This window comes from Vombatus ursinus, unplaced genomic scaffold (genome assembly GCF_900497805.2).
Source record: "Vombatus ursinus unplaced genomic scaffold, bare-nosed wombat genome assembly UNPS02000749.1, whole genome shotgun sequence".
NCBI lineage: Eukaryota > Metazoa > Chordata > Mammalia > Diprotodontia > Vombatidae > Vombatus > Vombatus ursinus.
In genome coordinates this window covers 8,985,798-8,999,137 of record NW_020940527.1, presented here as the reverse complement: position 1 = coordinate 8,999,137, position 13,340 = coordinate 8,985,798, and the positions used below count along the sequence as shown (strand labels likewise).

The window sequence follows — 13,340 nt, the reverse complement described above, 5'->3', positions numbered from 1 at the left end:
CCTTTTCACTGAACCTGCTCTCTCCATCCCAGTTACCACTTGGCACACTCAAACCATCACTTTTTCCGATCACACATTCTGAATGTGTTATGACATGGTATTATGCTGTAGGCTATTAATGCCTACCATAACAGATGAAAGTCAGATACTTTTAATTAAAGCATAATAAACAGATGAGACCAGCTGCATTCTTCATGGCTTAATGTACTACAAGACAGTGCCATGTTTTCAGCAGCTGCTTAATAAATGTTTAAGATTTAAGCATAATTGAAACTTATCTGAAAATACATGTGTACCCAACTTTCCAAGTCTTCAACGAAAATCCTTTTTTTTTCCCAAAATCACATCCCAGGTTTTAACAGGCAAATCTGGAGTAACATTTTACCCTGGGCCTCAAAGTTCTCAATCAGTTGCCATCTGTCAACTATCAAGAATTTTGTCAGCACATTTTATTTCTCATTTCCCAGCCTATAACCAAAATCCCTTTGGTGTTCATTATACTAAGAGGTCAAGGAAGCTAGTTTCTACCTACGACTAATGAAAAAGGTGCCAAGAGTTTTCATTTCTCAAGACTAATTTAAGGACACATTTTACTCTTAATTAGGAGGGAGCCAGTTCAATGTTCTGGTAACTCAAATTTATTGATAAACTTCCTAAAATGTGGTGACTGGGACTGAACACAATACTCTAGACTTTCAGTAACTTCGCTTATTGAAACTAAAATACCTGGATTTGTATAACCTGTTACTACATTAGTAACTGGTTTTTTGCTCGTTTTCCCTTCATATCCCAGGTAAAAATCAGTTTTATAGAAGGACTTTTTAATATAAGATCTGTTTCTACCACACTGAAAAGGAAACTGGAATGGCTATTACCCAGAGGACCTGAAAAGCTAGCAGATGTTCAAACAAGTTAAATGTTTTCCCAATTGAAAGTTTGGCTAGAATTGAAATGCAAAATTAAGTACCTATTTGAAAAGCAGGAAAACTAGACTCTGAGAAAAAAAAAATCCACGAGTAATTTAACACCAGCACTGAAAAAATTGAAGTACAATATTTACTCCCCCAGGTTATGCTCATCTCAAGTGAAAGTTGAGAAAATGTCCCTCCTGCTAAAGAGGTATTTACAGGTGCCAACCACCTGCAGGTACCTGCTTCCCTACCTGGAACCCCCTTCTAGACCACCATTTCAGGACACCCCTGGGTTATGCCGTTGCCTACCTGCACTCCCTCCTCTCCAGCCACGTGCTAAATCACCTTGCCTTTTCCTTACTCCTTCATTTCTACAACCACAATCGTACTGCCATGGTTCTGGGTGGGATATGTCTCATCTATTTGACTTATGGCACCCTCCATCATTCCCGTAATTTTCTGGACCAAAGTGACTTCCCCTGGCCATCAATCATGTGTGTATGTTTGTCTCCATTAGAATGTAAGCTTTTTTTCAGTAGACTGTTTCATTCTTGGTAGTTGAATCTCCTGGTACCTAGCAGGCATTTAAAATGCTTGGTTGCTTGCTTTTCTATTTATCCCTGGCTCTTGGGACACAGGAAGCACTTGATAAACATACAATTAAATGTTGACACTGCATTATCAATTTGTGAAAACACCAAAAAAAAAACCACTGCTTTTAGGGTTATAATAGTTATCAATTGGATATCTCTAGAAACACACCATCCTAGACATAAACCAAAAGTAATGCCTGCTTTCACAGACATGTCACTTGCTGAATAGGGGGAAGGTAGGTGGGGGCACCTTTCTAAACCAGTTCATGTGCCATTTCAAAGTCAGTTATCTGATACATAAATCTATATCAAAATTTGTGTTAAGTAGATTATAACAGATTCTGCCTTGTTGAGTGATTTCAGTTGTGTCCAACTCTTCATCACCCCATGTTTGGAGGGCTTTCTTGGCAAAGATACTGGAATGGTTTACCATTTCCTTCTCCAACTCATTTTACACACGAGAAAACTGAGACCAACAGGATTAAGTGACTTGCTCAGGGTGACATAGCTAGTGTGGCCGGATTTGAAGTCAGGAAGATAAGTCTTGCTAATTCCAAGAGAGTGCTCTATCCACTGCACCACCTAGCTACCCCAAATTCTACCTAATTTCAAGCTATTATATATACAAAATCCACTGAAGACTTTGGAAGTTTTTACATAGTTTATTTGTTCTCTGATGAAAAATTATCTTCCTGGATAAACATCTTCCATAGTGCCTTTAATCCTTCTGTAAATAAAAAATAAAATATACTAAAGTGAGTTACTAATAAGATTCCAAGTTGGCAATTAACAAATCAAATATCCATGCAAAAACATCTATGTGTATGTAGAGCTTATATCAGATTTCAAGCCATCTTGGGGAGCAGGGAAGGGGAGAAAATTTAGAAGTCAAAATCTTATGTAAGTGAATGTTGACAACTAAAAATAAATTCATTAAAAAAAGAAAAAAGAAAAACGTATGATTAGTAAATCAAGAACCAACCTGGTTATTTTGGTCAATGTTCAATATAACAGTAAAACAAGAGTTAAAGGTTAATTTTATTAAGTTCATCTATGGTTTATCTAATAAGAAATGAACTATCAGTTAAAGGTTTAGTTTTTGGATATTAAGATGCTATCAGGGCTATTTACAGAACATTTCCACATCTACTTTCTAATGCACATGCTTCTCTAAATTGGCTATCAGTAACTTAAAAGACTACTCATCTAAACAAAAAGCTTGAATTATACTACCTGTTGTGAAATCTCCAGCTCACTGAATCAGTGGCAGCAGGAGGGAGAAAGACAAAGGAAAGAAAAGTGTCATTAATAGTTACTTTCAAACTCCAAAGGTAAAATGATCTGCATGTAAGTGCATGCAATCAAATACCTTAGTTTTCTTCAGCTTTTCAGAAGTAGTACTCAAGTCACAGTTAAGTACTTATTTCTAGACAATGATTTTAATCTTACCACTTGTGAGAAGACAGTCCCAATCACTACTGGATTCCAAGAAAACAGGGTGACTAGTGATTGTTAATCTCAAAATGAAAAGCTACATTCATTGTATCTAGGAATTATGACAATCCACTCCTTATTTAGACAGACCAAGTCCAAGTGCTCAAAGCAACCTTCTATGGTTAAAGATATAAACTGACTCAAGGACAAGCATGATAAATTATAGAACACTGAACTTGGAGTAAAGTTTAAATTCTCAAGCAATCAATTTTCTTTCAAAGGATTTTAAGGGACATACCTAAAGTAAGAAAACAGCAAAAACAGAATTTAGCTGCTGAAGTTAAAATTTACAACTACTCTTGACAATTGGCTGAAAAGAACAATTGGTATAGGTGCTTCCAACAGTCTTTTATACTGAGTTCCTGTACAACTGTTAACAGTACTAGTTGTGCTTGATCTTAGAACTGATCATTCTGACTTTGCAGACAAATGGACAATTTGACACTGACAACACACAGAGCCCATTACTTAACATCATACTCTCTGAGAAGACATTAGCAATTGAGACAATAAAGCTAGAAATCTGAATGGGAAAGAGAATCAATGTGTTAAATATCTTTCAATCTATCTCAAAGGGCAAACTGTGACTTAATCTTTTCTCATTTCTGGATCCTGTTAGGCCAACCTGACAGTCTGAAGAAGCAAATGAAGCACGGGGAGCCCATACTTCAAAATGCTTATTCTTAGTGGTGTCACTAAGAAATAATCACAAATGTTAAAAGGATGAATTCACAGGATTTTTATAAATGCCCAAGGCTGCGAAAAATATTTGTCAAATTCCAATTTTTACTGGAGTCAGAACATATCTGGTTAACTTTAAAAAAATTTAACTTTTAAAAAAAACCCATATCCACTATAGGGTTCTCTTTTCACAATAGACACTAGAAATTAACTAGAAAAGATGAGAAAGGTTGGTGTAATACAAAAAAAAAATTAAGTTTGACAGAATTTGCTTTTCCATTTGGAAAGCAACTAACTCAAAGTGGTCACTGTACATTTCCTTTGTGGTGGGCCACTTAAAACTTTTACAAATTAAATGGACCACTTTTTCCTCAACACCATTTCCCCAAGTGCAAAGTAAACAGCCTTATTATTTTGAGCCCCCACCCCCAGGTCAATCCACAACATAACATGCATTTAAGAAACAAAGATGATCAGTTTCCACTTCTTTGGTCTTTAACTATCCTTGTTCTAAAGCATATTCTGTACTACAGAATACCATGTAACTCCAAAGTCCAAAGCAGACATGCAAAGCAGAAACAAAAGTGAATGTGATGCAGTCTCTACAATCATCACGCTGTGTTCAAACTCAGTACCTGCTAGACACTTCATTTCTGATGAACAAGAAATCCAAGAAAGTATGGAAGAAAGGCAAAAGAACAGGTTACACTAAATGTGACAGAAGCACTTGTTAACCATTTAACAACCCACCATCTTATTAAGCCTCTAAGCTGCTTAGCACAGTGCTATCATAAAGCTACCAGCAAGAGACATAATTCGTGGGGAACTGGAAAGTAACACAGCAAACTTAATACAAGAACTACTTCTCCAGCCCACTAGGGAGAAATGCATTCACTGATTCAAATATACTGTTCCGTGGGCAGGCAGCAGTTTTAAAGATCTGATTAAGTCCTAGAGAACATGTGCTGCTTGCCCATGATGCTGAATAAACAAACAGCACCTAAATGATAAGAGGCTTTTGATTCCGATTTCCGAGAAGCTAGGACCAGTATAAGTGGACCAACGTAGAACCCAAACGACCAAGTTATAAAGTGGCAAAGCTAAACTACCAAAAGGCATTCTGCTATGTAGCATCTGAAAAACATTACCTTCTGTTATCCAGAAAAAGTAGGGGGAAAATATTAAGAAAGGTTATTCAGTGAAGAAAAGCCTTCCCTTCTGTAAAATCAATTTTATGCTGCATTTATCTACATGGAGGTTCTTCCCTCAATATACTGCACCTTTTTGCCGGCACCGACATTTGCTTTTGCAGTACCCCTGACTTTCTTCATCCTGTTCTTTCGTTCCTTTCGCTGTTTTCGTGATGTCTTTTTCTTCTCATACAGGCCATGCTAAGAAAGGGAAAGATTCATCACTCAAATGAACATGCCGTCTGATAACGCCAATACTCCTCCCTGTCTATTACTAGACAGCGAGTTCCTTAAAGGTGTTGATCCCATCTCACCCACAGCTGGGCCCCAGCCCAAGACCCACAGGGCCCTGAACACTGTAGCGTGCTTTATTTTTGTTGAATGAATGTATGAACGTCTACAGGCCAGGACTTAAAATTAAAATCAGAAAGAACCTGACAACTCTTGAAGTAAAAGAGTTATTCTAGTATTCTATGCAAAGGCATGAAATTTTGCTTGAAAACCTCATCATCTTCCTTGAGAGACTAAACCTACTCTCTTGTTGTTCCACCATCTGCCATTTCATTCATCTCAAAATTATCTCCTAGTTGTCAAAATAACGAGACAACAGGTCCCAGTGAGTCAAGCATTAATCCAGGTACTGTGGTGCAAAGACAGACCTTGCCCTAAGGGAACCCAGCTGAGGGGAAGAAAGACAACATGCAAACCATGTGCATGAGACATGCTGGCATGAAGGGGCATCCTGCAGAAGGTGGGATTTTAAACTGAGTAAGACTTGAAGGAGGACCATGAGACACAAAAGAGGAATTCCAGGCACAGGAGAGAGTGAAGATGTAGTTGGGAGAAAGGAACTTTGGAGAGACCAGTTTCAGTTGAATGACAGTGGGAGAAGTCAGTCTACAGAGCTGAGAGTGAGAAGGAAGGAGGCACTGACCATAACTGTGAATAGCCTTCTCAAGAAGTTTAGCCACAAGGAGAAGGAAAAGTACAGTAAGATAGCAAGATGGGTTAAAGGAGTTTTAAGGGTTAGGGGACACATGGGCAGATTTGTGGGCAGAAAGGAAGCAGCCAATAAACAGGGAGACATTGAAGATTAGTGAATAATGAGCAGGGATAACAAAAGGGACAATCTACTGGAGAAGACAGGATGGAATGGGATCACTTCTGCATACGTCAGTGTTGGCCTTTACCAGAAAGGCCATTTCTTTACACAGTTCAAATTTTTATGTGCTGTTTCATTGCATTAATAGTCAATCACAAGATACCTACCCTTGCAAGTCTGTGCTTTGGTTCATTTTTCTTTGCATAGTCAAGGGAATCATAAATCATGCCAAAGCCTGTTGTTTTGCCACCACCAAAATGGGTTCTGAATCCAAAGACAAAAATGACGTCTGGGGTTGTCTTGTACATCTTGGCCAGTTTTTCTCGAATTTCAGTCTTGGGCACTGTGGCCTTTCCAGGATGAAGGACATCAATAACCTTAAAAAAAAAAAAAAAAGAGTGTATGCATAATTTTGTGTGCATATAATAAAGTAAAGCATAAGAAATTAAGGTTAAAAAATAAATCTGAATGATATTCTTACCATCTGTTTACGCTGAAGAAGTCTGTTTGTCATGAACTTCCTGGTTCTGATGGTTACAGTGTCATTCTGCAAATGAAAAAAAAATTAAGAAAAATTAAGGAAGGCAGCCTAGTGTAATAAAGAAGATTTCAAAGTCAAGAAGACCTAAGTTCAAGTGCAACCTGACACACATGCTAACTATGTGATGCAGGTTAAGTCAGTTAGCCTCTCAGGGCCTCAGACAACTCTTTAGCCTCAGACAGCTCTAGAACAGTTAGATTCCCTGCTGAGAGTTCCCAACATAAAAAACATAGACCAAACTAAAACTAATCTGAAATCTTTTCTTGGTCGTACAGCCCAGTACACAGCATTTTCCATTGGGACTATAGTTTAAGTTCTTATTCCGACTGGAAATTGAACTAAAAGTTCATTACAAAGGCATCATCAAGGAGCTACAACTTCTGTGGTCAGTCTCAGAATTCAATTAAACCTGCCACATCATCTTGTGTCCTATTTTCCACACAGGGCCTTTGCAATACAGTGTTTCATGATCTTAAAATTGTAGGGCTTTCCACCTTGACCCCATATGCTTCTGTCATTCTAAGTCACTGGATCTGTCAGTAAGTTTTTTATTCTTTTTTAAGGGCTAGCTATCTAGGAGGCAGGGAAAGAGGAACACAGAAGCAATCTAGGTGACATAGAAAGACAGCAGTAAAAGTTTACAAAGAAAAAAGAGAAAAATCACCTAGTGTTGCACCTCAGTACAGTAGCAGAAACAAAATAAATCAAAATAGGCTAGTTTCTTCAGGTTTCAAGACATTTACTCCCAAACACTTATTCTAAACAGTAGTAGTCTAAAATAAGTGCAAAATGTCTAGCCAATAGATTTCATGGCTTAGGGCAACTTACCTCCAAGGCTCTATGCTAGGCACTAAGGATACAAAAATGGAAAATGTTTACAGTCTAGGAAAAGTAATGACAAACAGTATAATGAAATAAGAATTTATCTCACTTGGGAGTCGAGGTTCAAACTGGTTTGTGCTAAAATTCCCCTGGGGTCCCTTCCAACTTTTAAATTCCAGTAAATCTCTAACTTGGGGCCAAACCTCCGTCATCCTCAATTTCCTCAAAAGGGAAGAAAAAAAAAAGACACAAAGGGAACCTACTTGGTGTTTTATATGTGTAACCTTTTTAAACGCCTTATGCTGGGGACCTCCACCTCCCCGTGGCTAAATAAGATTCTCTGCGGACTCTACGTTCCCCCTACAATTAATCCCTTTCTACAACCAGTGGTACCAAAGGGAAACGGGGCCCTTCATGTGTCACGCAAGAAAGAAAATGAGGGGAAAGTAGTGATGCGACTGTAAATGCACAGAAAAGCCGGACATGCGTGAATTCCCTTCGGACTCCCCATTAAAGTGAGAAGCGGCAGCCCGGCTCTGAATAAGCACCACGCCAGGCTCCGACACATCTGCGGCTGGGCTCCCTCTAACGAAGCACCTGGTGAGAACCGACACGTATGCCCCATTGATGCGGCACTTTGCCGCTCCTTTACTCCAGCTTAACCCCACCCAGCCCCGGGAAAGCCGGGCCTGTCCCCATTTCACCGACGAGACAACCGAGGCTCAGAAAGCCGGCCCCGCACCTTCCACGGACTAGGCCGGAGCCCCGACCTCCCGTGCCCATCCCATCCCTCCCCTCCCGCTCCTTAGGCCCCAAACCAGCCCGGCCCGGCCCCGTGCCCCTTCTGCCCACAACTCGCCGCTCTTGGAGCGCGGTTCCCGGCTAGTTTCAACATCGGAGCGGACAAGAGGCCTCCAGGAGACGGGCTGAGAGAAGAGTCGAGAGCCGAGCCGAAGGATGGCGCAGATGCGAGACGGATGGCGTCTAGACCCCAGGAAGACTCACCATGGTGGCGGCCGGCTCCTCGAGCAGCAGGAGAGGGAAAGGGCCGCGAGAGGCAACAGCCAATCATATCAGAGCTCGCCCAAGGACCCCAGCGGAAGGGGAGGGCCTTAGACGTTGGGAGCTACGGTGAACACTGCCTGATTGAAAAAGGCCAAACACCGCCCACCATCTCCTTTCTTGAACCCCAAAGAGGGCAGCTTCCTTTCTAGTTCTGTCGCCTAGCTACGGGAACACTTCCTACTTTTATGGAGCCGGGGTAAAGCGAGGGTCCCAGGTGCTGAAGCTGCCCAGGACGTAGCCTGACTGAAAATGCCAAAAGCCCCGCTTCCTTTATCTCCGTGCGCTCAGGCTCCTGTGTAAAAACCTAACCACGTGAACTTCTCCAGCTCATGCATATTCATATATACTTGTGTGTTATTTACATGATGGATAGGGACTGAACTTGGGATTGATATGCATGGGATAGGGCACCCCCTGATGGAGAAACTACCTCCATCAATGCACAAAGCCCAGTTTAAATAAAACTACAGGTAGAGGGGGATTAATATATAATAAGCCTGAAAATGTAGGGCAGAGTCTATGCCAGTCATTCAACAGTCAAAAAGCATTTATTAAGAGTTTATTATTTTAAAAAAAAAAGGCTTACTATGTACCAGACACCATGCTATTTATACCATAAGAACTCAAAGAAAGGCAAAAGGTAATACCTGCCTTCAAGGAGCTTGCATTCTAATGGGGAAAGCAAGCAGGAAAATAACCAGCTAGGTTCAAGATTTATTCAAGACATGGTAGGTAATTTCAGAAAGAAGCCAGGGGCCTGGGGCAAACCTTCAACAGAGGGGAGATCCGACTTACATCTTGATTCAGGAAGACTAAGAGACAGATTGGAAGGGAGAGAGCATTCCAGGCGTGGGGCACAGCCAATGCAAAGGCACAGAGATGGGAGATGGAATGTTCAAGTAAGCTACTGTAGCTGTATTTTAAAGAGTGTGGAGGGGAGCAAAACATGAGAAAGTCAAACAGGGAAATTCTTATTTGATCCTAGAAGCAATAGGAAGTCACTATTGTTTATTGAATAGAGAAATGACATGTTCAGAACTGGGCTTTGGGAATATCACTTTGGCAGCTTTGTATGGAGGATGGTTTGGAAAGGAGAGAAACTTGAGGAAGAAATAGGAGACTGTTTCAATAGGTCAGGTGAGAAGTGAAGAGGTCCTGAACTGGAGGGGCAATCATCTGAGTGGGCAGAAGGGGATGCTAGAGGTGACCTAGAGGTAGAATGAACAAGACTTAGGGACTTGTTGGATAGGTAGGGTACAGGAGAAAGAAAGTCAAGGATGACTGAGGTTGAAAACTTGGGTGACTGGAATTCTTGGGTGACAGTGCATTCAACAGAAATAGGGGAGTTCAGAGGTTCAGAGAGTTCTGTTCCATTTTTAGAAGAAGATAATTAGTTCTCCTTTGGATGTGTAAATCAAATTTAAAAACATAGCATGAGCCTTACATTTTTGGACATGGACAATATGGGAATTTGTTTTGCTTGACTGTACACGTTTGTTATAAGGATTTTGCTTTTTTTTTCTTCTTCCTTTTAAATTGAAAGGAGAAAACAAATTCTTGTTCATCAAAAAATAAAGTAAAATGAAACATAAAAGGCAACATGAATGTGAGGAATGAGGGTGGAGTTGGAATTGATGAAATTATGCCTAAAGAAAGGGGGAGGGGGCTTGAAACAGACACCCTGGAAAAAGGGAAAGGACCTATATGTACAAAAATATTTATGGCAGCTCTTTTGTGGTGGCAAAGAATTGGAAATTGAGGGGATGCCCATCATCAGGGGAATAGTTAAACAAGTTGTGGTATGTGATTGTAATGGAATGCTACTGTGCTTCAAGAAAAGATGAACAGATGGCTTCAGAAAAACCTGGGAAGGCTTATGGGAACCAACCTACAATCCATACTTCAGTTCATTGTTTGTTCCTAGCCATCCAGACTATCCTTTTTGGTTATAATCCTAATTAACTGGCAGAGTGTCCCATTTTGTTGCTGGGCTTTTCTTTTCTTTTCTTTTTTTTTAAAGCAGTGGGTCATTGAACAATGTCTCACTAAGCCTGAGCCTTAGAGAATACATACCACAGCATATTAAAGTTGTATGCCATCCCTTTGGGGAATTAAAATCTTGTTAGCATACAGGGTCTGGGATGAGGAGATACAGCTTATCCAAAGGGCCAACATTCACTAGGTGCTTATACTTCTGAAGCCAAATACAGACTACAACAAACCAAATAAACTTTGACATCAAAAACACTACCTTTTTGGTATCTATGAGATTGGTCCTTCCTTCACAGCAGGAATAACTCCTGGCTTTAGGAGATCATGGGTCTAAAGATAGCAAATTGGGAAGTGAAATTTTTCTGACAACCAGGACAATTTTAATTCTCTATTTTTAGTCTTTAAATTATGCACCTTCCAGGACGACCACTCCTGACTTCAGGAACGTTACTTATCCCCAACTTAAAATTCTTCTGATTCTCTGAAGGAGTTTTTATTTGTATGGCTTTATTTTTATTGACATTGACATTTTCTTCAACTCTTCTCCATTCCTTCCCCTGGGGAGAGGTAGAAAAAAAACACACAAAAGGAAAATGACTCATGTGCCATTCAATATTATCATTCCAAATCCTCACAGATTGTTGCCTGTTCTTAAAATATTTGAAACTGCACTGAAAGCTACATTTGTCTGTAACTTTTCTTTTGTAAATGAACTCACATGTAAATTCACCAAATAAATGCCACATTCAAAAAAAAAGACATGAACTGATACAAAGTAAAATGAGCAGAACCAGGAGAACACTGGACACAGTAACAGAAATATTGTAACAATAATCAACTGTGAAAGACTTAGCTCCTCTGATCAATATGATGATCCAAGACAATTCCAAAGGAGCCATGGTGAAAAATATTATCCACAGAGCCAAGGTGGCAGAGTAAAAGCAGTGATTTGCTTGAGCTCTCCCCCAAACCCCTCCAAATACCTATAAAAAAAAATGGCTCTAAACAAATTCTAAAGCAGCAGAACCCACGAAAAGACAGAGTGAAACAAATTTCCAGCCCAAGACAACCTGGAGGGTTGATCAGAAAGGTACATCTCATCGGGCAGGGAGAGGAACGCAGCTCAGTGTGGGCGCACAGGCTGCAGCAAACCTAGAGCAGGCCTCAGAGGACTGAATCAAGGGCAGCTGTGGCGGTTTCCAGACTTCTTAACTTCCAGAACACCAAAAACAACTTAGAAGGTCAGTGGGAAAAGTCTGTTTCTGAGGTGGTAAGAGAGAAGCACAGTAGGGTTCCAGCCCCAGTCCCTGAGCTTGCCTCGGGTCGGCAGCTGCCTCCCGAACTTCCAGCCCACAGACTGAGGGGGAATCGAGTGGCTGATCAGAGGGGGATTGCATGGATCTCTCTGCTGGCGCAGGATTTTCTTGCTTTGCCTATGCTTGGATCTGGGTCACAGGTCTGGGTGGAGGTCCTGGGGCAAGGAGGAGCACTGGCATGGTGGAGCTTGTAGAGGCTGTGGAGAGGAAATCCTCCTCATAGTTCCAAGACAGAAAAGAGTGCTTGTGATCACTCATAGACCACAGCACAGACCAGGACAGGAGTAAACACCTCGTCCTTGATCATACCACCTTGGAAGAACTGAAAATTTACAGATCCCTAGAAGTATCTCTGAAAACAGCTGCACAAAACCCTTGAAACTTGGGACAGTACATTCTCCACACTGCAAACAGACCCCTACCTTAACAAAGTGTTTATAACTCAAGTAATTGTCCAGGATCATGAGCAAGCAGTGCAAAAAGAGTCAGACTATATTATCTTACTTTGGTGACAAAGAAGATCAAAACACACAACCCAAAGAAGACAATGAAGCCAAAGCTCCTACATTCAAAGCCTCCAAGAAAAATATGAATTGGTCCCAGGCTATGGAAGAGCTCAAAAAGGATTTTGAGAAGTAAGTAAGAGAAGTAGAGGAAGAACTGAGAGTGATGCTAAAGGAGACCCAAAAAAATACTGAAGAAAATAACGCCTGAGGAAAAGACCAGAGCTGAATAGAAAATTTGACTTTCAAATACAAGACTCAAGTGAAACATGGAAGAGGTAAACAGGAAAGAGAAATCATAAGAGACTTATTAAGGTTGAACTGTTTATATTCCTGCAGGGAAAGATGATATTTGTAACTCATGAGTCTTTTTCAGTATTAGGGTAGTGGGAGGGGAAAAAATTATATGTATGTATAGATAGATAGATAGAGGGTACAGGGTGAGTTGAAGATGAAGGGGTGATATCTGGAAAATAAAATTAAGGAGTGAGAGAGGATTATACTGGGAGAAGGAGAAAGGGAGAAGTAGAATGGGGTAAATTATCTCACGTGAAACAGACAAAAAAAGGCTTTTACAATGGAGGGGAAATGGGGGAAGGTGAGAGGGAATGAGTGAATCTTATTCTCATAGGATTTGGTTTAAGGAGGGAATAACATACACAATGGGGTAGGGAAATCTGTCTTACCCTACAGGAAAATAAGGGGGGAAGGGGACAAGAGAGCGGGGGATTGATAGAGGAGAGGGCAGATTGGGGAAGGGGATAATCAAAAGCAAACACTTCTGAGGAGGGACAGGGTCAAAAGAGAGAATAGAATAAAGGGGGGGAGGTAGGATAGGATGAAAGGAAATATACTTAGTTTTTCACAACATGACTGCTATGGAATTGTTTTGCATGACTATACATCTATAACCTGTCTCAAGATTCTTGCCTTTTCAATGAGGATGAGTGGGGAACCAAGGAAGGGAGAAAATTTGGAACCCAAAGTTTTAAAAACACATGGTAAAAAGGAAAAAAAAAGAAAAAAGTGAAAAAAAAGAAAAAGGAAAAAAAAAGAAAAAAGTGAAAAAAAAGAAAAAGGCAAAAAAAAAGAAAAATGTTATACGCCTCCAGAGAAAGAACTGATGAACT

General features: G+C 40.4%; 1 protein-coding gene across 3 annotated transcripts; it reads right to left on the bottom strand.

Annotated features, from left to right (window-relative positions):
• Positions 1–2,150: 2,150 nt before the first annotated feature.
• On the bottom strand, positions 2,151–8,421 carry RPS24 (ribosomal protein S24). 3 transcript variants are annotated; one of them, XM_027859723.1, is made up of 6 exons: positions 8,194–8,421; positions 6,453–6,518; positions 6,139–6,348; positions 4,960–5,070; positions 2,738–2,759; positions 2,152–2,231 (listed from the first exon to the last, which is right to left on the bottom strand). In XM_027859723.1, the coding sequence occupies exons 1-5, from the start codon at positions 8,404–8,406 to the stop codon at positions 2,757–2,759; spliced, it is 603 nt and encodes a 200-aa protein (XP_027715524.1). In that variant the 5' UTR covers positions 8,407–8,421; the 3' UTR covers positions 2,152–2,231; positions 2,738–2,756. The 3 variants fall into 3 exon arrangements, with proteins under 3 accessions (XP_027715515.1, XP_027715532.1, XP_027715524.1); XM_027859714.1 differs by lacking the exon at positions 2,738–2,759 and having other exon boundaries at positions 2,151–2,231; XM_027859731.1 differs by lacking the exon at positions 2,738–2,759 and having other exon boundaries at positions 2,151–2,231; positions 8,340–8,385.
• Between the last annotated feature and the right edge of the window lie 4,919 nt (positions 8,422–13,340).